Raw genomic sequence first — 21,500 nt, forward strand, 5'->3', positions numbered from 1 at the left:
AACAAACAACAGCACACAAACAAACAAAAGAGCAGCTAAGAGCAGCTCACAGACTAGTTGTTCCTCAGATTTTTGACACTGCCTCCTGCTGACAGTACACAGCTACAACCTAAAGGCAAAGGCCTACATTGCTGAGTGTAGTACTCGAGGAAGAGCCCTGGCAGCAAATGCTCAATCTCCTTTAATCTGTAAGTGGATGTGGGAACAGTTAGCAAGGCTGAAGATTTCAACCTGGTTACTGGCTGGCATGGACAGCAGTTCCATATTCTGGACACAGGACATGAGTGAATGGCTTTTTGGTTGAAAACAGCTGCTTGCAGTGCATGAAAACACCCAGTAAAGCTAAATAATGTGAAGTCAAAAGGAGCTGGAGACTCTTGGAGATCATGTGATACATTGTAACTATAAAAATATCAAATAAAGTGATTAAAAAAAAGATCAAACTTTGTTCTTTTTTTTGTTTATTTACAGACCTGCAAATGTCCAGAAACCATGTGATCAACTTAACAAGTGATAAATATGTAGATATATTTTCTGTTGTTCACATTTATTATGGATCATTAGCTGATCATGCTAAAGCAGCACATTAATTACTCTTTGTCTCTGCCTTTCCTCAAAGTTTTATCTATTTGCCACATATGAACAGAGATTAGATGAACTGATATCTTTCATGATAAATTGCCTCTTTTTTTCTCCCCCACGATTAGAGGACTGAGTAAAAAAAGTGATTTAATGAACAAATTCATGAGCATTCGAGTGAAGATGTGAGAGAGAGGGGAAATGAGTGAATGAATGAGCGAGTGAGCATGTGAGTTAATGCGGGCTGGATGAGTGGCTGCACTAAAGAGGGTTTTAAGTCTAAATGAGCCTCCACATGAATATCGAGACAAACAGAAGTTTCTAGCACAAAGACACCACACTAATTGGATTCACTTGAGTCCATTTGCTGTCGGGGAGACGAGGCATTCATCCCTTCGACCCGTTGCTCTTCATCCATCCACCTCTCCACAGCCACCCACCAGCGATACCAACACAGCCTCGTCTCATAATGCCAGAGAGTCTCATGACAACCACAACAATAGCAGCGCTTGAGACAAAACAGTGTGTGGGACACCGGGACAGCTTAAGTACCTGCGAGACTCCTGGCTGGAGAAAAACAAACAGCTTTGAGTGTTTTTGTTCTGGGAGCTCCTGAATAAAGATGTATGCTATTTTTGCCCTGTTTTTGTTTTTAAGGCATCTCTGAAAACACTACATCTTGAAGAAAGTGATGTGTGCTTGGTCACAGATACCAAGAAAACAAGATTCACGTGTGCAACAGCAGAGTGAGGGGCGCGCTCTGTTCAGGGAAAATAAGTCAGTGAGTAACAGTCAACACTGTTAGCCAATCAGATACAGTTGGGTTAATACATTTTTGGTCAATGACAGACTTTTACGGTTAATTGAAGGGGTTTAACTAAAAATGTTGCCATTTCTGTTTAGGAATTACAGCCATTTTTATACACAGATCAGAGGATTTAAAATAATATAAAATAACTGACTGAAAAGCAGCTTCATGTTCCTTTGCTAATCAGATGAATTAATCTGGATCATTTGTCAAACATGGTGGAGGCAGTCAGTATTTACTGCTGATGTATTAGTCCCACATTTAGTTTGTTGGGATCTGGCCATCCTATAAACACATGACACCAATCCTAAAGAAACAGGTTTTTAACAACTCTCTAAGGTATAATGTTAGACGGGTAGATTAAATAATCAGTAAACATAAAGTACAATTTTGCAGGAGCGTGCTTGCCGTTTTGCAGCCATTTCCTTATTTTGAACCAATCACAGTACTCGAGCAAAGTGATCGTAACCAGGAGTTCATTAAGGTCTGTGCTAAATTTCCTGGCAGTCCATCCAAACAGCTGAGTAAAATGTAAACCTCATGGATATGCAAGAGGAATAGTGACAGGCTCACCAACCTCAGTTCGTCTTGTAACCGGAAGGTTGCTGGTTCGAGCCCCGGCTCAGACAGTCTCGGTCGTTGTGTCCTTGGGCAAGACACTTCACCTGGCGCCTACTGGTGTTGGCCAGAGGGGCCGATGTGGCAGCCTCGCTTCTGTCAGGCTGCCCCAGGGCAGCTGTGGCTACAACTGTAGCTGCCTCCACCAGTGTGTGAATGTGAGAGTGAAGCGCTTTGGGTGCCTAGAAAAGCGCTATATAAATGCAATCCATTATTATTAATATGAATCAACTAGTGGCTACGATATGAGCCAATTTAATATAAACTGTAATATGTAGATCTGGACAACAGTTGTGCGCCAACTGATAGATGCTTCTGCAACCACAGCTAAAACACAACTCACAAAAACCTCAAATCAAACATAAATCATTTTGTCTTCCTTGTTTATTGCACTGCACAATAATTCTGACGAAGGCAAGAAGTTGGTGAATATTTATAAGAAAAGACTGTTTTGAATACTTTATTTAATCTTTCTCCCTACAGCAAGATCAAAAGCTCTTTGGCATGTGTGTATCACATCAGAGCAGACTTCCTGTCTAAAAGATGAGTTTTGATCCACAGTGTATTACAAAGTTTTTGACCCTTTAGAGGTCTCTTGGGTACTGGGAGTAAGAATTTTAAGAATCATGTAACCAGACGGTTACACCCATCAGCTGTAATTTATAGTTGGCGGTTGCTGCTGGACTCTGTTCTCAGACTTCCCTAGCCTTCCATGTGCATAGGCCTGAGCACAGCAACAATACTACCCAATGCAGAAAAGAGCAGACATCAGTGAGAGCAGATGTGAGATAAAGTCAGACACAGAATGAAAAGGACAAGCTGGAACAGAGGGTTGCAAAGCTTCTTGCAGAGTGGTTTTCAGTGGATTAAAACAGCTTAATAGAGTATCCTATATGAGATTTGTGAGTTGGATGCATAAAAACATATGAGGGCTGGCACTGAGAGCAACAGTTATCAGATCATGTACCAGGACTGAGCTTGACTTTGTGACCTGCTTGAATTAGCTCTCTACTCAATTTCACTGAGGCTTCTTTACTTTGATTTTTTTCTTATTCTTCTTGTCTCCTCTTTTCTTCAAACACCAAAGTGTGTTTATCATCTTTTTTGTATTTATCGGGCTCTTTGTAACTCTGTTTTTGTAGCTCTCATTAAGCAGCTTGTAGATCCTGGTTCACACAGTGGAAATTACACCTATTACGACTTTTTATTTCATTTACTGAACGAGGCAAGAATTGAATTGGATAAAAGCTAATGTAATCAATCAAGTTCAAAAAATGAATTTCCGGTGATGTTTAGCTGTGTGACAAATAGCTCCGAACCGCAACAACAACCATCAAGAAGCTGCTGATGACAAACAAATAGCCAAAATATAAACATTTTCATCGCCGGTGTCATGCATGTCCAAGATCTAGATTTACATAGTCTGCCATAAATAATTCCGGCAAGTCGTCCAACACCTCACTACCACCACCATGTTTGATTGTTTGCATGAAAAAGGTCAAACATGTCAAACACAGCGCCATGAAATGCTGGGTTAGTTTTACGCCAGGTGTAAGAGGAGGGCTCAAAAGGTCAAACAAAATTTCCTTAGTGTAGAGGGCCAGAGTGGTTTGGATAGCTACCCTTAAATAAATGAATTCATCATTGTCACGGTCTGCGGTGGGCGGACCGTGTGTGGGAGTGTGAGGTTCCAGGTGCAGACACAGACGAGGAGACAGTACTGAACTTGAAACGAAAAGCAAGCCTTTATTTGGGCTGATTAACGTGGCAAACAACAGAAAGCACTGAGGCAAAACTAAACTAGAAACTGATTACCACGGGGACCACCGTTACCTTCACCCTCCACATCCTCTCGAGCTCTTCTCTGAGCTCTTCTCTGAGCCCTTGGTATTTCTCCAGCTTCTCGTGTTCCTTCTTCCTGATATTGCTGTCATTCGGAACCGCTACATCGATCACTACAGCCGTCTTCTTCTGTTTGTCTACCACCACTATGTCCGGTTGGTTAGCCACCACCATTTTGTCCGTCTGTATCTGGAAGTCCCACAGGATCTTAGCTCGGTCATTCTCCACCACCCTTGGGGGCATCTCCCATTTTGACCTCGGGACTTCCAGGTTATACTCGTCACAGATGTTCCTGTACACTATGCCGGCCACTTGGTTATGGCGTTCCATGTATGCCTTGCCTGCTAGCATCTTGCACCCTGCTGTTATGTGCTGGATTGTCTCTGGGGCATCTTTACACAGCCTGCACCTGGGGTCTTGCCTGGTGTGATAGACCCCAGCCTCTATGGATCTTGTGCTCAGAGCTTGTTCTTGTGCTGCCATGATTAGTGCCTCTGTGCTGTCTTTCAGTCCAGCTTTGTCCAGCCACTGGTAGGATTTCTGGATATCAGCCACCTCCTCTATCTGCCGGTGGTACATACCGTGCAGGGGCCTGTCCTTCCATGATGGTTCCTCGTCTCCCTCCTCTTTCTTGGGTTTCTGCTGCCTGAGGTATTCACTGAGCACTCGGTCAGTTGGGGCCATCTTCCCAATGTATTCTGGGATGTTCGTTGTCTCATCCTGGACTGTGGTGCTGACACTCACCAGTCCTCGGCCCCCTTCCTTCCACTTAGCGTACAGCCTCAGGGTGCTGGACTTGGGGTGAAACCCTCCATGCATGGTAAGGAGCTTTCTTGTCTTTATGTCAGTGGCTTCTATCTCCTCCTTTGGCCAGCCTATTACCCCAGCAGGGTACCTGATCACGGGCAGGGCGTACGTGTTGATGGCCCGGATCTTGTTCTTACCATTCAGCTGACTCCTCAGGACTTGCCTGACCCTCTGCAGGTACTTGGTGGTTGCAGCTTTTCTAGCGGCCTCTTCATGGTTCCCATTCGCCTGCGGGATCCCCAGGTACTTGTAACTGTCCTCTATGTCTGCAATGTTGCCTTCTGGTAGTTCAATCCCCTCAGTTCTGACTACCTTCCCTCTCTTTGTTACCATCCGACTACACTTCTCCAGTCCGAACGACATTCCAATGTCATTGCTGTATAGCCTGGTAGTGTGGATCAGTGAATCCACACTATATAGCACTACGGTGCTATATATATATATATATATATATATATATATATATATATATATATATATATATATATATATATATAGCACCGTACGAAACCCATGTATGTATGTGTATATATATATATATATATATATATATATATATATATATACACACACACACACACACATACACACATATACATATATCACCGACTTTCAGCTTGTTGTGTTTGTGGATATATGACTGACTTTAATTATTAAACATTCGCACATAAATAAGTGACGTCATATTCAGTACTTTTGACAGTTCACTCTTCGGCCGCTCCATCTTATTAGGGAAATTTCAAAACTCAACCCCATCATTTAATTTGTTTTTGATTGAAATTGAATATTACGTAAACTCTCTTAAATTAACTTCCAATAAAAAAGGTTTATCATTGATTGAAGTTCATTCAGAAATGTTTAAGGAATGAGCTGTACAACTTTCAAGTACAAAGTTGTTATGAAGTCTGTAACCGCTCTTGAAATGCGTACTTCAAGCGTGCAGACCCTGAATTGGAACACAGCCAAAGACAATACAGGGGAGAGTAACACTAACTACAATGAACAAAGAACACCATAATCTTTCAAAATAAAACAGGAAACACAGAGAAATAGACATGGAGATAGAACATGAACTTAACCTAACCAGAGACATGAAACATGACAGGTAGACACACGGACCAGGGAGAGATGACAAAAGGGACTAAGAAACCAAGGACTAAACTGCAAACTAGAAAACAACTAGATGCATTAAACTACACATGTGGATACAAAACAAGCATTAGAACTTAAACCCTGGGCCTCATGGCCCAGTACCGTGACAATCATCAAAATAGCATTTTGTATTTACTGGTGTTATGTTGGTCTAATTTAAAATAAAATGTATTTTGTTATCTGAATCCTTTAAGTGTGACAAATAGGCAAAAGTCTAAGAAACCATTGAGGGGGCAAATGCTTTTCCCACACACACACACACACACACACACACACACACACACACACACACACACACACACACACACACACACACACACACACACACACACACACACACACACACACACACACACACACACACCTATAGGGTGATAATCCACTGAAGCTCCTTTTGATAAATGTGAGTGGAGATTTTCTACATAAAGCCAACCGTTTTTAGTAGCTTTTTTACCCATAAGGACGGCATTTTGTATTTACCCGTATTATCTTTCTCTATGCTTGTCCAAGATGATTACTGAAGAGCTAAAACATCACTGAGGTGGGGGGGGGACAAAAAACTCACAAAATATGATTTAGACTCCAAAAGAGATTCATAAACCAGAAAAAAACAAAAGAGCTTTAGTAAAAAGTTAGTCATAATGAATATGTGGATAAGGAAATGAAAAACACGATGTACAAAGACTGGTGCTTTAAGCATAAAGGGTATTAGAAATGAAATTATCCACTATCAGATTAATTTGTGGTTGAATCGACATCCCAGAGTGATTGTGTACTCCATCATCCTTTGTAAAGTAAAAATAGAAACTTTTTGTAGTTAAAGATTGTTGTCTGTCATTAATTACTTTAACAAGTAATTAATGACAGACCACAGACTTGTTTATGGGCTAGTTAATGATGCAGCAGACTTAAATGTGTTATCTGCTTAATGAATTTTTAACAAGAAGGACGAATGAAGGCGTAGTTATGCTGAAAAATCTGAATATTTTACTTTCTAATAGCAGATGACACCAAGATTCAGAGAACCACAATGTGTGCACTTTGTAAAGCAGAATTCATTACCTCATGGAAACCAAAACATGAGAGGTTTGTGTAGTTTCTGAGCCAAACTGATGACAAGAGAGAGAGAAAATGTCTTCATATGAGATTACCAAAGAGGAAGTGAAATGGCCATGATGCAGCATGTGGTTACTCTGAAGGGAAATGTCAGGAAAGTGAGAGCTTGTTTCCTCAGAAAGTGGCATGGGTCAATACAATAAACAACCTCTTTACACTAGCAGAGGGAAAGCTTTCGATTACAGCTGGAGACACTTAGAGTATTCTTCCAGTGTAATGCTGTTTACCAATGCTGCACCAATACGCTCGACATGATGTGAAGGTAGGTGACGACCTATTCTGTTATTAAAGGGCTGCCTTAGCATTACCATCCCAGCGGGACAAGCATGCAGATTACAAAAAAGCGTTCACCAGTGATATTTTCAGTAAAGGGAGTGGTTGCTGATGCGGTTGAGCTCCTAACACTGTTATCTGCTCAGGAAATGTTCTCTGTGTACTCTATATGGACAAAGATATTGACTTTGGATGTCACTCCCATCCAAGTGACATTTTTTTCAAGGAAAGCCATGCATACTTCAAAAACACAATGTGTTGCCTCTAATACGACAGCATGGTTTCTTAGTGGGAGGGTCGATGTGCTGAACTGGCCTGAAAACAAAGAAGACCCAGGACTGTTGAGCAGCTAGAATCTTATATTAGACAAGAAAAGAAAAACATTTCTCTCCCAAGAGTCAAGCAGCTGGTATCCTCAGTTCCCAGATGTTTATAGGCTGTCATTAAAACGATGGTAAACATAGCCCTACCCCACTTTTTTCGAGACATGCTGCTGCCATCAAACTCAACATGCAATAAAATAAATGTTTTACTTAAAATGGCAAATTTTCTCAGTTTTGATGTTTTCTATATTCTATTGTGAGTAAAATGCGGGTTTATGAGACTTGAGAGCCATTAGATTTTATTTTAAATTTACATTTCACAGCGTCTTAACTTTTTCTAAAGTCCACCAACAAAAATAATCTTGTGTTTGTAAGAAATATCTCTGGCATCATTCTTTGTCTGTTTTTTATTGTGATAACTGATTTCTAGAGAGATTTTTTTGTGCGTTTTGTGATTAGCAAAAAGGAAAACTATGTCTGTAATTTCCTTGTAAAACCTTGTGTTGTTTAGAAAATTCAAACAGAGAAAGACGGCAAACCTTGGTTAGAAATGCCCTCCATGCCATGAATGAACTGAGTCGCTGGGTCCAGAAGGATCCAGATTATTTTATGGTACTTTCTTAAGAACAATCAAAACAAGGCATTTGAGGGTGTTTTTTTTTTATATATTTCAGTATATGTATTTGTGAGGATATGAAATTTTTTTTAATTTTGCCCCAATTTGTAAAAGTAAAGAATTGTTCTGAAGAACACACAGTCCCAAAATTCTGCACCTGGAGTGATACAAAAAGTCTTAAAAGCTCAGCCAGCCCACCTTTTAGTATAACTGTGGTGGAAATCAATCAATCGGTGAATAAAGAAATAGATACACCAAAACATCCTCAGTGGAGACAATAAGATTGAATCTTGATGTAGTACAAATTGTAAAACTGCTCCTCACAAACAAGGAATTTAGACTGTGTGAACTGTGGCAATGTGCTCAAGTTGCTCAGAGCTAAAATGAATGAAGTCCACATCTACAGTTTAAAAAAGTCTCACCGTGTGTCCAAACTGACGCTGAATACAGCACATAACATAGTTTTTAATGTTGCCCTCAGGACATGTTCATTTTAACTAATCTTTTTAAAACTCACCTTTCTTCAGTGTTCATGCCGAGGTTAGCAAATCCAGAAATCACTGGCTGGATGACATTTGACACATCAAACAAAAGGTTATGTGACACACTTGAAACAAAGAGCATGACTCACATTTAGTCCTTTACTCTTTCTCTGACAGATCTGCACTAATGAATGAGTGTGATGCTGCATCCAGAATAGCCGAAAGGAAAACTGATGTCACTCTCCTGACATACTGTGGCCACAACCTTAACAACAGACTATTGTCTGATGTATTTCTCCCTGCTCTCGGGGCGCTGCTCACCCATGTGATGTGCAGCAGAGAGGACAAACTCATAGCTCTCATTTTTATGGCTTCGGGGTTCTTTTGGGGGGAAAAGACAATAAATTAAAAGTCTACAAATACAGAAATGTACGCACAGGGGTCAATTTTAGAGGAAAACGGTCCATTTAACATACCCTTAGGTGAAAATCTGTACTTAGATGCCACCAAATTACAGAAGTGGAACCAGTGATGGAAACACAGCTACAGAGGAGGAAGCAGATGTGTCTGAGCCATCCAATAAGAATAACAGAAGGTAGACCTACAAGCACCTGAGCACGGGAAAAAACACACACACACACACACACACACACACACACACACACACACACACACACACACACACACACACACACACACACACACACAGGAGCTGAAAGAAATACAACTGAGTGTCCCAAAAAAAAGAGAATTCATCAGTGAGATATCCTCTGCGGGCTGGAAAATGTCGCAGTGGGTAAACAGTGGTTTCAAGATCTATAGACAATCTAGATAATGGAAGATAAAACAGATCAGGTTCTGTATGCATATGAAACATATCAGTGCGCATGCGCGCGCACACACACACACACTGCACTTCAAAGAGCAATTCACTGATTTACATTAATTTCCCGATGACTAAGGCTGCCCTATAATCAAAGTCTTGCCCCCTTAAATTTAACGACTGGCGTTATGGGGGACTATTCTTTTGTCTCTACAGTGCGACCTTGTAGACAGATTTATGTCTCCGCAACACGAGTAATACAAGCAAACGCACACATACACGCACACATATACTAAATATATTAAAGTCGATTTTCGATCACCTTCGAAAAGTGGCTTTGATAGTCGTAAAGAGAGATGTGCCAAATTATTCTCCCCAGCCTCTTACCAAACCGCTCCCGTCTATCACACACAAACATCAGAGATAAACAAAGACATACAAACGTGTATATGTGCATGTATGTGTGTGGACGGCAAAACAGATCCAGCTGTGATCGGCTCCGCGACTGCAGCACATCTACTACAGACCGATTCCGGGGAGACTGAGATGTGAAATCTCTCCTCTATAAATAGGGACGATCGGAGCCGGGTGCGGGGGCGCGCCTCGCAGTCCTTGTGTCGGTCAACGGTGAGGTCTATTTTTAGAAACAGGCGCTGCTTACCTCACGTGCAACCGGAGACCGGGTTTGCAGGTTGCGCAACATTGGCCCGCGTTTGCGCGTGCGTTGAAATTATTCATGAGTGCCATTCATTAAAAAGACTTCACTTTTCATTGAAGAGTTCGACGATCGTCACAGCAACTTTTAAACAGATCAAAGAGGAGAGAGGGATGAGCCCACCAGCACACACACACACACACACACACACACACACACACACACACACACACACACACACACACACAGTTAAATGGTTATAATAACGTATAAAAACAGTCCTGAACACATGTGTGAATTAATGGTTGTGGGGGTTCTTGCAGCAGTCTGTGAGCAATATCGTCAGTCTTATTACAAAACAATCAATCTACATAATAATCTAAGGATCAGGGAGTACCCCACGCAGGCACATAGGATAACAGAAAGACTTCGCTTCCGTGGATGTCCTATATTGAAAAGATGGTGGAAAAAACGCCAAAGCTCGAATCTTAACAAACAAAATGAAATATTTGTAGCAAAACATGCGATACATCCACATCTAACAGACTAATTAAATCGGTGCCGTCAACAGATTTTGCTCAGTTTTATGCGGCGACGGCCGCTTCATATGCTCGGAAAACATTTCTGTGCATTAAACAGGAGACGGAGACGGTGTGCGGCAGCCTTGTCTCGATCTCACATTTTTCCGATGCCGAAAGCAAATGTGGTCAAAAATGAAGTGCACCCATCAAGCACCTGCCGTTTGCCCACAGGTCCGGGGCAAACAGGTATCGGCGGGTATAGCCCATCTCAGGTGCCAGACATATAAACACAGAGACCTCTTTTCGTATTCAACCCAGTCTTCCCATCCCCCCTCCTCCTCCCTGCACCCCCTCCTTTTCCTCCCCCTCCAATACACCGGAGTCCGGTGACTCCGTTTACGTTTTACGCTTGCTCCGCCCCATACTCGGTTTTGTCCAAATCGGGCTTTTTGCGTCGCCGGAGCTCCCGATTTCAGCCCTACGTCATCACCGAGTAGAGGGAAGAGCTGACGTCGAGGAAGAGTCACCGAGAGGAGAGGGCACGGGAGAGGGAGGGGGAGAGTTTCACCATTGCTAACACAGATATGAGACATATCTATCCACCCCATGGCCCCCTCCTTTCTTCTCCACCCCCCTCCCTCCGTTTTACGTCGGTGTTGGTGCGTTGGGAGCCCCCCTGCTCCGACGGAGTCCCAAGCTATATAAGTGACCGGCGAGCAGAGTCCCCCAACCAGATTTACGGGTTCCGGACTTCTGTGCAAGAGACGGCTACTATAGCCGCCGATTCACCTGCACTCCGAAAGGAGGGACAGACATCCAGCAGCACGGCCAGCACCCGAGCTGGACGCTGCGGCGGAGCTACAGCTGACAAGGACTGGACGGGAGAAGGTTTTAAACCTTGCTCTGGAAAAGAAAACAGCTGAGATGAAAGTCCGATCACATACCTGAGAGCTTTTCCACTTTTGCCAACTGTCTCTTAAGAGATCTCGAAGACAGGGATCCGCCGAGGCACGACCTCAAACGGCAACACTCCGCTCGCAAACTCTCCAACTTATATCAGGAGGAATTTCGATATTTCACCGCCGCAAAGCAGCCACAATGTACCGCTCAACCAAGGGAGCATCCAAGGCTCGACGGGACCAGATCAACGCCGAGATCCGGAACCTGAAGGACTTGTTGCCCATATCTGATGCAGATAAAGCGCGTCTTTCGTACCTGCACATCATGTCACTGGCCTGCATGTACACCAGAAAATCCGTCTACTTCACTCAAGGTAAGAATGATTTTTTCAAAAATACATTTATCTATATACATAAAATAGACCTGTTGATGAATCTCATGTTCTGCTGCATAGACTGACTGCATCTCTCACAGTGGCGGAATCAACAAGTGTTTCGGTGGTATCGAGGAGCTTTTGTGTTTATATAAATGGGATTTGGAGGGTAAACTGTGAATCCGTGACTCATTGATTTAACGTAAATAATCGTAACTAAGGTTGATAACAGCGTTTAAACGGCACTTTGTCGCTGTCCGTGGTGCTGAAATGCCTCAGCATCCTGAGTGCTCCCGCGGCGCTCTCCGTGGTGCTGAAACACGCTGCGGCATCTGCGTTTACTATGCGGAGATCAGTCACATTGTGTTCTTTCTTTCTTATTAGCTACATTAACAAATATCATCCCCTGTTTTTTTCTTCCCTCCCTTCCCATCTTCCCCTTTTCTCCAGAAGCAGGAGCTGGTGTCAGTCTCGAGGAGGGCGCGGGGTTTCTGTCTTTTCACGAACTGTCGGAGTTGATGCAGGCGCTGCCGGGCTTTTTGATGCTGCTGACCGGAGAAGGGAAGTTTCTGTACCTGTCAGAGAGCGTCTCCGAGCACCTCGGACACTCCATGGTGAGTCTACACACGGTCAGTGCCTTAGCAGTTCAGCAATCCCGAGTTTGGGATTCGTAACTAACGTGGCTGTGTGTGTTTCTTTCTCAGGTGGATCTTGTGGCACAGGGAGACAGTGTGTATGATATCATCGACGCCTCAGACCACTTTATCATGAGGACAAATCTGTCAGCGACTACATCACTCGAGACCGGTAAGATAAATGTTTAATCTTTTTTTCCCCTCTACCTAACACAGACTGACAACCAAACGTGATGCTTAATAAAGCTCTCATTTCCCCTTCAGACCGTCTCTTTCGCTGTCGCTTCAACACCTCCAAGTCCGTGCGGAGGCAGAGTGCCGGAAACAAACTGGTTCTGATCCGAGCTCGCTGCCTTTCTCCCCCCTCTACTTCTCCTGCCGCCGGGTCTTACTGGACCTCCAACCCCGTCTGGGTGTGTTTCTGCTCTCCTCTGGAGCCACACCCGACCCGTTCCAGCCCCGGGGCAGAAAGGGAATCGACCTCCACTCCTCCCCTGGCCGATTCCAATTTATTCCTGGCCTGTTTCCACTCACAGCATGGCCGGGACATGAGGCTGCAGACAGCTCAGGACAGGTGAGTTCCCACAAAATAGCATTCCGTCTCCCACCTGTTGCTTTAATGTGAACCGGAATATGTTTATGAGATAAAGTGGTGAAACATTATCCCGCTAACACATCGCCACCCACTCTCTCCGCCTGCAGTGTGAGCGCCTATCTTGGCTTTGATGTGACAGCTTTAAGCTCCCGCTCCTGGTACAGCCTCCTCCACCCACAGGATCTGTCACATGCCTCTGCTCAGCACCGTAGCCTATGTAAGTGTACTCTTCACACATACTTACCAGTTACAACCAAACATGCCCACACACTTACACACTTTTGGCGCGCTGTGGCACATCCACACACTGAAAAACACTATGATGATTAATAGGATTACAAACTAACGCCAACTTGTGCTGCCACTCTTTTTCAACAGTGAGGGAAGGAGGAGAGGGCAGAGCTGAAATGGTGGTGCGCGTGCAGGCTCAGGACCAGTCGTGGGTTTGGCTCTACATGGTTCTTCAACTGCAGCCTGGTGAAATCCCCATCAGCAGCAACAACTACATCATCAGGTATTTACTAAACCAAACACCACTCATCAACTTTGAGATAAAAAAAAAAGTTGGTAAATGTGATCAAATCCCGCCAACCTAACTCCTCGGGTCTCCTCTGTTTTCCTTTTATCTCTCAGTGACTCTGAAGCTTGGTCAGTGCGCCAACAGCTCAGCTCAGAGCAGACACAGCTGACCCTGGTCCTGAGTACTGGGACGTCTCAGCAGGAGAGCCTAAGTCTCCAGTCACCAGAAACACTTTCCAGCCCAGACCAGGTGTTCACTCCTGGCAGCAGCGGCCTGTCCGGCCAGTCCTTTGACTTCAGCACTGCTGGCTGCAGTGTGGGCTCCTCTGATGAACCAGGGAGCTCTGCTGCCGAGGCCATGCAGCTGGAGGGTGACCCTCGCTCCAGTATCTCCTCGCTGGAGGAGGAAAGCTTCTTTCAGCAGCATCCCACCGAAACCCCATCAGCTGCTTCCTCCCCCACTCCAGTCACTGTTGAAACAGTAGCAGACTTAGACTTTTTAACCCAGAACATTCTCCTGCCACCTTCCTTCCAGCTCGACCCTCCACTGCCAGTTCTCCCCCTGCCTCTCCCCCCTGTGCCCACCTCACAAGCTCAGCAGACTAAAGAGTTTGTGTGCACACCCCCCTACACCCCCCAGGTGGGTGGGGCTAGCTTTCCTTTTGGCGAACCCCTCTTCAGTTTCGACCCCACAGGCACCACTACTCCTCCGCCCTCCGCTACGACTGCCACTGCCACCACCTCCTTGGCCCCCTCGGCATCCTCCACAGCCCCGCCAACTACTGCCTCCAGCCCTGCTCCTCCCACCACCCTCTCTACCAAACTTCCTCTTGCACTACCTACCCCATCTACTGAACTCCTCTTCCCCATCGAGCCCTGCAGTGTCTCCCTGTATGAGAAATTGCCCCCAACACCTGACAGCCCCGGAGATGGGGACTGCACAGTGATGACCCTTCCTGAGGTACGGGGTCCATTGTATGTAGATGTACCACTGGGGCCCCTCCAGTGCCCCCCCGAAGGCCTCCTGACTCCCGAGGCATCACCTGGTAAACAGCCTTGCCTCTCCTTTTTCTCCCTTGAGAGGGAGAAGGAAAGGGCGGAAATATCCCTTCTAGCTCAACACATCAGCTCCCTGGCAGAGGGATTCTACCTGGATCCACTCTTGTCAAAACTGTCTCCTCCCTCTGTATCACCATCCTCCTCCCCTCCCTCCCCCTTCCTGTCTCCAGCCATTGAAACTGCTGATTCAGTCCACATGCTGAAAGAGTTTTATCCCATCAAAGCGTGGAGAGGTCTGGACATCCCCATCTTCCTCGACGATGATGATTCTCTGTTTGAAGAGAGCATCCTAGAAGCCCTCCTCCAAGATGAATTTGCTCCTTCCCAGTCACCTGGCCTCTCTTCCCCCTTGACCTCCCCTATGCCCAATCCCTCGAGCCCAACATCTCCTCAAACCCCAGTATGTTGGCGCCAACCCTCCCAGTTTGAGGGAGTGGGCCATGTCTGTAGCGTCCAATCGGCGCAATGTAACTCCATGGCTGGGTGCGGGGCGACTGTGGCTGCTGAGGCCGGGGTGAAGGCGGAAGGGGAGGGGCTAGCGGAGGAAGCAATGGAGATCGAGGTGGTGTCATCTCCTGTGTCCTCTTGCTCCTCCATCCCAGCTTCCCCTCCCCTTATCCTCACTGCCTCCCCCAGCCCCACCACCTCCACACCCATCGCCTCGCCCACGCCCGCCGTGTCTTGCACTCAGTCCCTCCTGGAGGAACTGGCCGTCCTGGAACCCATGTTTGGGGCAGGTGCCTCGATCGCCCCTGGCTTAGGGCAACAACCTGAGTTGTATCAACTCCAATGTCATCCATCGCCACAGTGCTTCCACAAAGGTAAGAAGCTTTCCCTCTCCTTTGCTCTTTTGTAAAATCTCAGATTCGTTTAATAAGACAAAACACAAATGAAAATGCCCCACTGATTGTGTCTTTCTCTCTTTTCTCTTTTCTGTCTTTCAGATGGGAGTGGAAGTGTTCCTCCGTTCTAAAATAAGTCTGTGACTTACTTCATTAAGTATGGCATATTGTCATATTTTGTGGAGATCCTTTTACTGAAAAGTAAAAAATATTTAAGTGTATAAATATACATAATGTATATACAACTTAAGGACTTTAACTCCTACATGTCTCCGAAGAACAAAGATTGGCTTTATATTTTTGTTCAGTCATTTATCTGTATACTACAACAAAACTGGTGCGATTTTCAACATGATGGTGCAAAACTACGTGGACCCATAACTGACTGGGTTCTGAGTCCACGTGGTGTCTCAAGCTTCTCTGTTACATGAGCTTCAGATATGATCAGGCAGAGACACCTCTCTGAAGCGCTGTATAACTTCCAGATGCGCATTTGTATTCACTCGTAGTGAAAAATCTGTTGTGAACAAAAAATGGGAAAAAAACCCCCAGAACAATACATTTCTTGTTATTTCAAAGGACAGATGATCTAGAGGACTTTTGCCTGACATGCAGCAACGCAAACCCAAACCTCAAACGTATTGAAAGTCAAATGTTTACAATTTCTTTAAATCCTTTAGGATGAACACTGTCAGTTCACCGAAAAACTGTCTGAAATCTTCTTTCCAGTCTTCAAACCTGGAAGACAGCTGTTCCTCACAACCTTCAAGGCGACAACAAATCTCCAAACATATTCAACAAAACCTGAGATACTTTGAGCTTTGAGTTTGCGACTTCAGACCTTTAACATTTCATATTTATCTCTCCATCTAAAATCTTGTGTATCAATGTGATGTGCAAACAAGAAAAAAAAAAAGGAAAAAAAAAAGAAAACATGTGAGGAGATCCTGGCATGTGAAGATCTCAGTATTGTTGCCGGTGTCCCATTGCTTTATGAGATGCAACACCAAACAAGAGATTGTCTGGAAGTTTGCCGGGGCTCTGATCATGCCACAAATCCACTGCTACTTTGTACTGTATATTAGACTCTGAATGTGGGCTCTTCAGGTCCTTCCTGGCCTGATGGCAGTCAGCTGGATATTCTTGCAGCATCAATATTTGAAATGCTGGCAGCTTATAGCGGCTCCTGTGTGCCTGAAATGGCCCTGACCTGCTGAACTCTGAACTCTTTATCATGTCCATTCAACATGGACAGTTGCATCGTTGCTCCACTGGAGCGCGGTGCAGTGAGGCACAATTGACTATGTGAATGAGCGATTCTTCTTTTTTGAGAGGGGTTAGAATACAAAAGTTTTGTTTTAAAAAATAAAAATACGGACGGGGTGCTATTTCTATTCAGTTACCAAGCGACACGGGTTGAGAATGGTACAATTCCCATGGTGTCGACATGCTCACGTAGAGTTGTCTACGGTCAAGTAAAGGATTGATTCCTACGTTCTAGCTATTAAAGGCTAAGTTACTATACATGTGTAAAATTATATAATTGTATGTGTGATATTTGAAAACAAAAACAAAAAAGATGTTAATGCATATGCATTATATCTGTGGATGTAGGCATATGTTCTTTTCAGAAAGGTTGTACACATTTGTACATTTGTATGAAACAGTTATTGGTCTGTACATATAAGAAAAAGATTTTTATTGCATAAGATGGAATATATTCTAAACATCTTACTTACTGCAGTATGGACATTGTGGACCAGTGTTCTATTGTGATGCTTATAAGTGTATTTGGTTGTCATACAAATGCATTTATAATAAAGTGCACTTAATGCTGCTGATGCACTTGTGTCGTCATAGTCAAGCCCCCCTGTTCCTCCCTCAGCCACATCATCATCATCATCATCACCATCATCATCCCACCATCCCTGCCTCTTCTCCTCCCTCCCCCCTTTCGCTCTCCTCCATTTCTTCCCCTGGAGCGAGTTTCGCTCAGCAACAGCACTGACGCACACACATGACGAGACAGAATGAGACACTATCTGACTCACACTGACGCACACACTTGGCATCGAGGTTTTTGCATGCACGCTGGCACACACGGTTGGCCTCCCACTTATGATGATGCACACGCACACACACATAATAGTAGGCATATGACCCCCCCGCCACCCCTCTTTATAAATCACAGTAGCCCACATTCACTGATGTACCTGCAACTCTGTCAGCGTGGTGTAAGACTCCATATATAGGCATTCCTGCTCAAGTGCTCTGACTGAAACAGCCTCCCATCTATTCTCAGCTTCTATTCTGAAGGATCAGAGAGGGGAGGGCTGGAGAGAGAGGGGAGACAAAGAAGGAGTGAGCAGAGGCTAAAATTAGAGGTACAGTACGGAGGGATATGGGACAAACTGTCACACAGTGGAAAAAATGGACATAACCAGATATGACAAAACTGAAAAATAACAAACATGCAAACATCCATTTGCTGCTTTCTTTAAATCATAATACATATATGATTATTTATATAAGTGAATATGGATGGATGGATCTTTTCCTTTCAGGTCTCACTATCAGTGCCACGAAGCAGAAAAAATAAGCCTTTAATGTACACGTTGAAGCACAGGCTTAAACATCCACCCTTTCTCTGCAAGTGAACATTTTGTTCCACTAGTACCTGCTGCAGTGTTGATGATGGAGGTGAGTGGAGGGAGTACAGCAAAGCTAACTGCTGCTATCTCCTGGCAAAGACAAGCACTGCAACAAGAGGAGCATGCTGTGTAGTACAGTATACGCTGTGGATGAAGCCATGCGAGAAAAGAGCTAATGAGGAGAGAACTGTTTTATATTTCAAGCTAAATTAACCAAATCAAATTCCAGGTGCAACTAAGATCCAATCTCCACTGTTTAACCTGGAGTATAGACACAGCTAATGTGAAACTGGATGATAAGGGTGGTCTTATTATTGCATTATCACAGATTAAAGAGTATACTTGGATACCAATATCTTTGTGATATACACTGATGAGCCACAACATTAAAAACTTGTTATTATTATCGCGTTGAGCAAAGAGAGATGTCACCTGGGGGAATCTGTGGTGTTTGGGACTGCCAGCAATAGGCTGTTGTGGGTTGGAGGGTGGGGCCTCCACCGATCAGCCTAGTTCATCATATATTAGATTGGGAGTCGACCTGGGAAGTTAGGAATCTAGATCCACATCATCTCCACTGCTTCTTGGTGGAGATATTTTCAGAGTCACCATAGCAGAGCAGAGGGAGGTCTCAGCCTCAGTGGAGGGCTTTTTGGAGAAATGTGGTTATTTGTTAAAATAATATCAATATTAATCCCAGAACCCAATTAGAACCATTCAGCATTGCATGATATGGAGTTGCTCTAATTATTATCACCTCATCGGTGATCAGTGTGTGCAAAATTCACGTATAAAAAAAAATACATAAACAAGCAATTACTCCTCTTCTAGCAACAGCCAATGATTGCAACTGTTGATCATTTCTGCAAGTAACCATGTTTATTTCTACCTGAGAATATACCTAGTAATTCTTTTAATTATGTTATTTTTTTGCTTTTGATCAAAAAACATGAAATAATGACATTTGAAAAAACAAAACAAAAAAACAACAACAATTGCTAGTCTCCAAATACAGCTACAGTGTACCCCTGTGGTCATAAAGGTTCAGGAACAATACTCAGGTAGGCTGTTAGTGCTAACGCCACTCAGTATTAAGGGGTCCAAAGTGAGGCAAGAAAATATCCTCCGCACGATTACAGCAGCCAGAACCGTTGATGTGAGGGAGGACGGCAGGATGATGCAAGGCTTTCATTCTGTCTTTGCCAAATTCTGATCCCACCATCTGAACGTGACAGCAGACTCATCAGATCAGGCAACGTGCTCAGTCTTTTGTCCAAGTTTTGGTGAGGCCATCCAAATTGTAGCCTCAGTGTCCTGTTCGTATCTGACTGAAGTGGCGCCCGGTGTGGTCTTCTGCTGCTGAGGCCCATCTGCTTCAAGGTTCAGCATGTCGTGCATTCTAAGAGGCTACATACCTTAGTTGTAGTGAGCAGTTATTTAAGTTTCTGTCCCCTTCTTATCAGTTAGAAGCAGTCTGACCTCTGGCATCAAGGAGGCATCAACCAGAGAACTGCTGCTCACTTAATATTTTCAGTTTTTCAGACCACACTCTGTAAACCTTAGAGCAGGGGTCCCCAATCCCAGTCCACGAGGGCCGGTGTCCCTGCAGGTTTTAGATCTCACCCTGGGTCAACACACCTGAATCACATGATTAGTTCATTACCAGGCCTCTGGAGAACTTCAAGACATGTTGAGGAGGTAATTTATCCATTTAAATCAGCTGTGATGGATCAAGGACGCATCTAAAACCTGCAGGGACACCGGCCCCCGTGGACTGGGATTGGGGACCCCTGCCCTAGAGATTCCTGAGAGTTATGCTAGTTTATCTTGATTTGATAGAATAAAAATGAGGATAAAGTAAAGTAATAATTTAGGGTTTTAAAACATCATAAATAAGCAAAAAATAAAAATAAAAAATCAAAGTAAAAGGTCTTAACTTTAAATTGCCTGTTATGTTCCATGAGCAGTTCAACAACACAGTAGTCGACAAATAAGTACAGATAAACGAAAGTATTCCTCATATTTTACGAGCTGAATAATTATAATTTTTACTCAAATTATTTGACTGACAGTTACACCTAACGAGCTGTGTCAGCACTGGCAGACCAAACACATTTAAACAAAGTTTAAGGAGTTAAAAGTCATTAATTTGAACAACAGAAGTTTGAAGAACGATAAGATTCGTCTGAAAGTCAATAATTCTCTCACCGCCCGAGGTCCCTGTGATTTGTGCAATAATTAATGTGCTGAACCCCTCAGATCCCTGATAGATAGAAAAACATTTGAAATGCGCAGGAAACCATATGCACAACCTGTCAAATACCCAAACTGCCTCCAGAAGTGTTAATAATAGATAATAACATCAAAGAGACTGAATATACAAATCCTTCCATGACAGAGAAATTACATTTTCATTAGATGAGCTGGAAGGAAATTAATCACGCGGGCTCGTAAATATTTTTAAAATCTAACTGGGTGTTGTTGCTGAAATGTAGGCGATGTAAACGCTTAAATTAAGCTGTATGCCATTAAAGGGAAGTTTTAATATCAGAAAGACAAGGAAAGGGTGTCGTGTAACACGTTGTGTTTATTAAGTTCAGACACACACACATTAACAGTGTTTTTGCATGAATGTATAAAATGAATATAAAGAGAAATGCAGGGATGTTACAGGACTTCATTTCTTCTTGCCCGCTAAAGCTTCGGCGGCAGCGGCTGCTGCTGCCACAGCGTCCGCTTTCAACTTCTCCTCTCGCTGCTCCAGGAAGACTTTGTACTCATCAGCTGATAGACTGGAGAGGAGGATGAGGAAGAGAGAGAGAGAGAGAAAAGGAAGATTGGAGATGAGGACAGAGATACACCCTTATTTTTTAAACTTGACAGGAGAAATCCTTCAGCTATCTGCAACATTAACTCCAAACCCCTTTTTGTTTTCAGTCCCCTGAATGAAAGAGCACCGACTTCTCTCGGGGCTCACCACAATGCAGCAGTGTTCAGCAACCCATCCAGGGAAAATTTCATTGTACAAAAAGGCAGAGATACCAATTTCTTCACTGACAGTACTCCCAATAAATCAAAATGCACTGCAGCCACGAGACAAGTTAGGTTCTAAGCAAGGGGGAGAAACTGATTCTGGGAAAAATACAGCACTATTAGCTGAAGTAGAAATGGAAGCGGCAGAAGCAGATGATAGAGCCTGAATACTAAACTACGTTATAAAAAAAAATATACATGAAATGCTGTGCACGTCATAAATGATAAAGATCTTGAAGGATAAAAAGAAACGCAAAGCGAACAGGTTTGTGTCGCTT

The 21,500-nt window shown here is 43.8% G+C and overlaps 2 protein-coding genes across 3 annotated transcripts in view; one reads left to right on the plus strand and one right to left on the minus strand.

Annotated features, from left to right (window-relative positions):
• Positions 1 to 11,713: 11,713 nt before the first annotated feature.
• npas4a (neuronal PAS domain protein 4a) lies at positions 11,714 to 15,669 on the plus strand. 2 transcript variants are annotated; one of them, XM_085382821.1, is made up of 8 exons: positions 11,714 to 11,888; positions 12,339 to 12,502; positions 12,593 to 12,695; positions 12,788 to 13,097; positions 13,226 to 13,335; positions 13,497 to 13,632; positions 13,752 to 15,517; positions 15,641 to 15,669. In XM_085382821.1, exons 1-8 carry the CDS (start codon positions 11,714 to 11,716, stop codon positions 15,667 to 15,669), a joined length of 2,793 nt encoding a protein of 930 aa, XP_085238947.1. The 2 variants fall into 2 exon arrangements, with proteins under 2 accessions (XP_085238947.1, XP_085238953.1); XM_085382827.1 differs by having other exon boundaries at positions 12,342 to 12,502.
• A 5,089-nt stretch (positions 15,670 to 20,758) lies between these two features.
• The window catches only part of mrpl11 (mitochondrial ribosomal protein L11), a 65,020-nt gene continuing 64,278 nt past the window's right edge, over positions 20,759 to 21,500 (minus strand). Inside the window, exon 6 of the mRNA XM_085427275.1 lies at positions 20,759 to 20,981. Within this exon, the coding sequence (XP_085283401.1) occupies positions 20,867 to 20,981 (115 nt within the window). The 3' untranslated portion in view covers positions 20,759 to 20,866. The remainder of the gene's footprint in view (positions 20,982 to 21,500) is intronic.

This window comes from Rhamphochromis longiceps, linkage group LG2 (genome assembly GCF_057381845.1).
Source record: "Rhamphochromis longiceps isolate RC_006_pf linkage group LG2, R_longiceps_female_GT1.1, whole genome shotgun sequence".
In the NCBI taxonomy this organism is placed as follows: domain Eukaryota; kingdom Metazoa; phylum Chordata; class Actinopteri; order Cichliformes; family Cichlidae; genus Rhamphochromis; species Rhamphochromis longiceps.

Bases quoted from the DNA above. Each gene is read 5' to 3' on its own strand.
- npas4a (XM_085382821.1), top strand. From the start codon at position 11,714: ATGTACCGCTCAACCAAGGGAGCATCCAAGGCTCGACGGGACCAGATC. The intron at 11,889-12,338 runs GTAAGAATGATT...CCTTTTCTCCAG, and splicing joins ATCCGTCTACTTCACTCAAG to AAGCAGGAGCTGGTGTCAGT. The intron at 13,098-13,225 runs GTGAGTTCCCAC...CTCCGCCTGCAG, and splicing joins CTGCAGACAGCTCAGGACAG to TGTGAGCGCCTATCTTGGCT.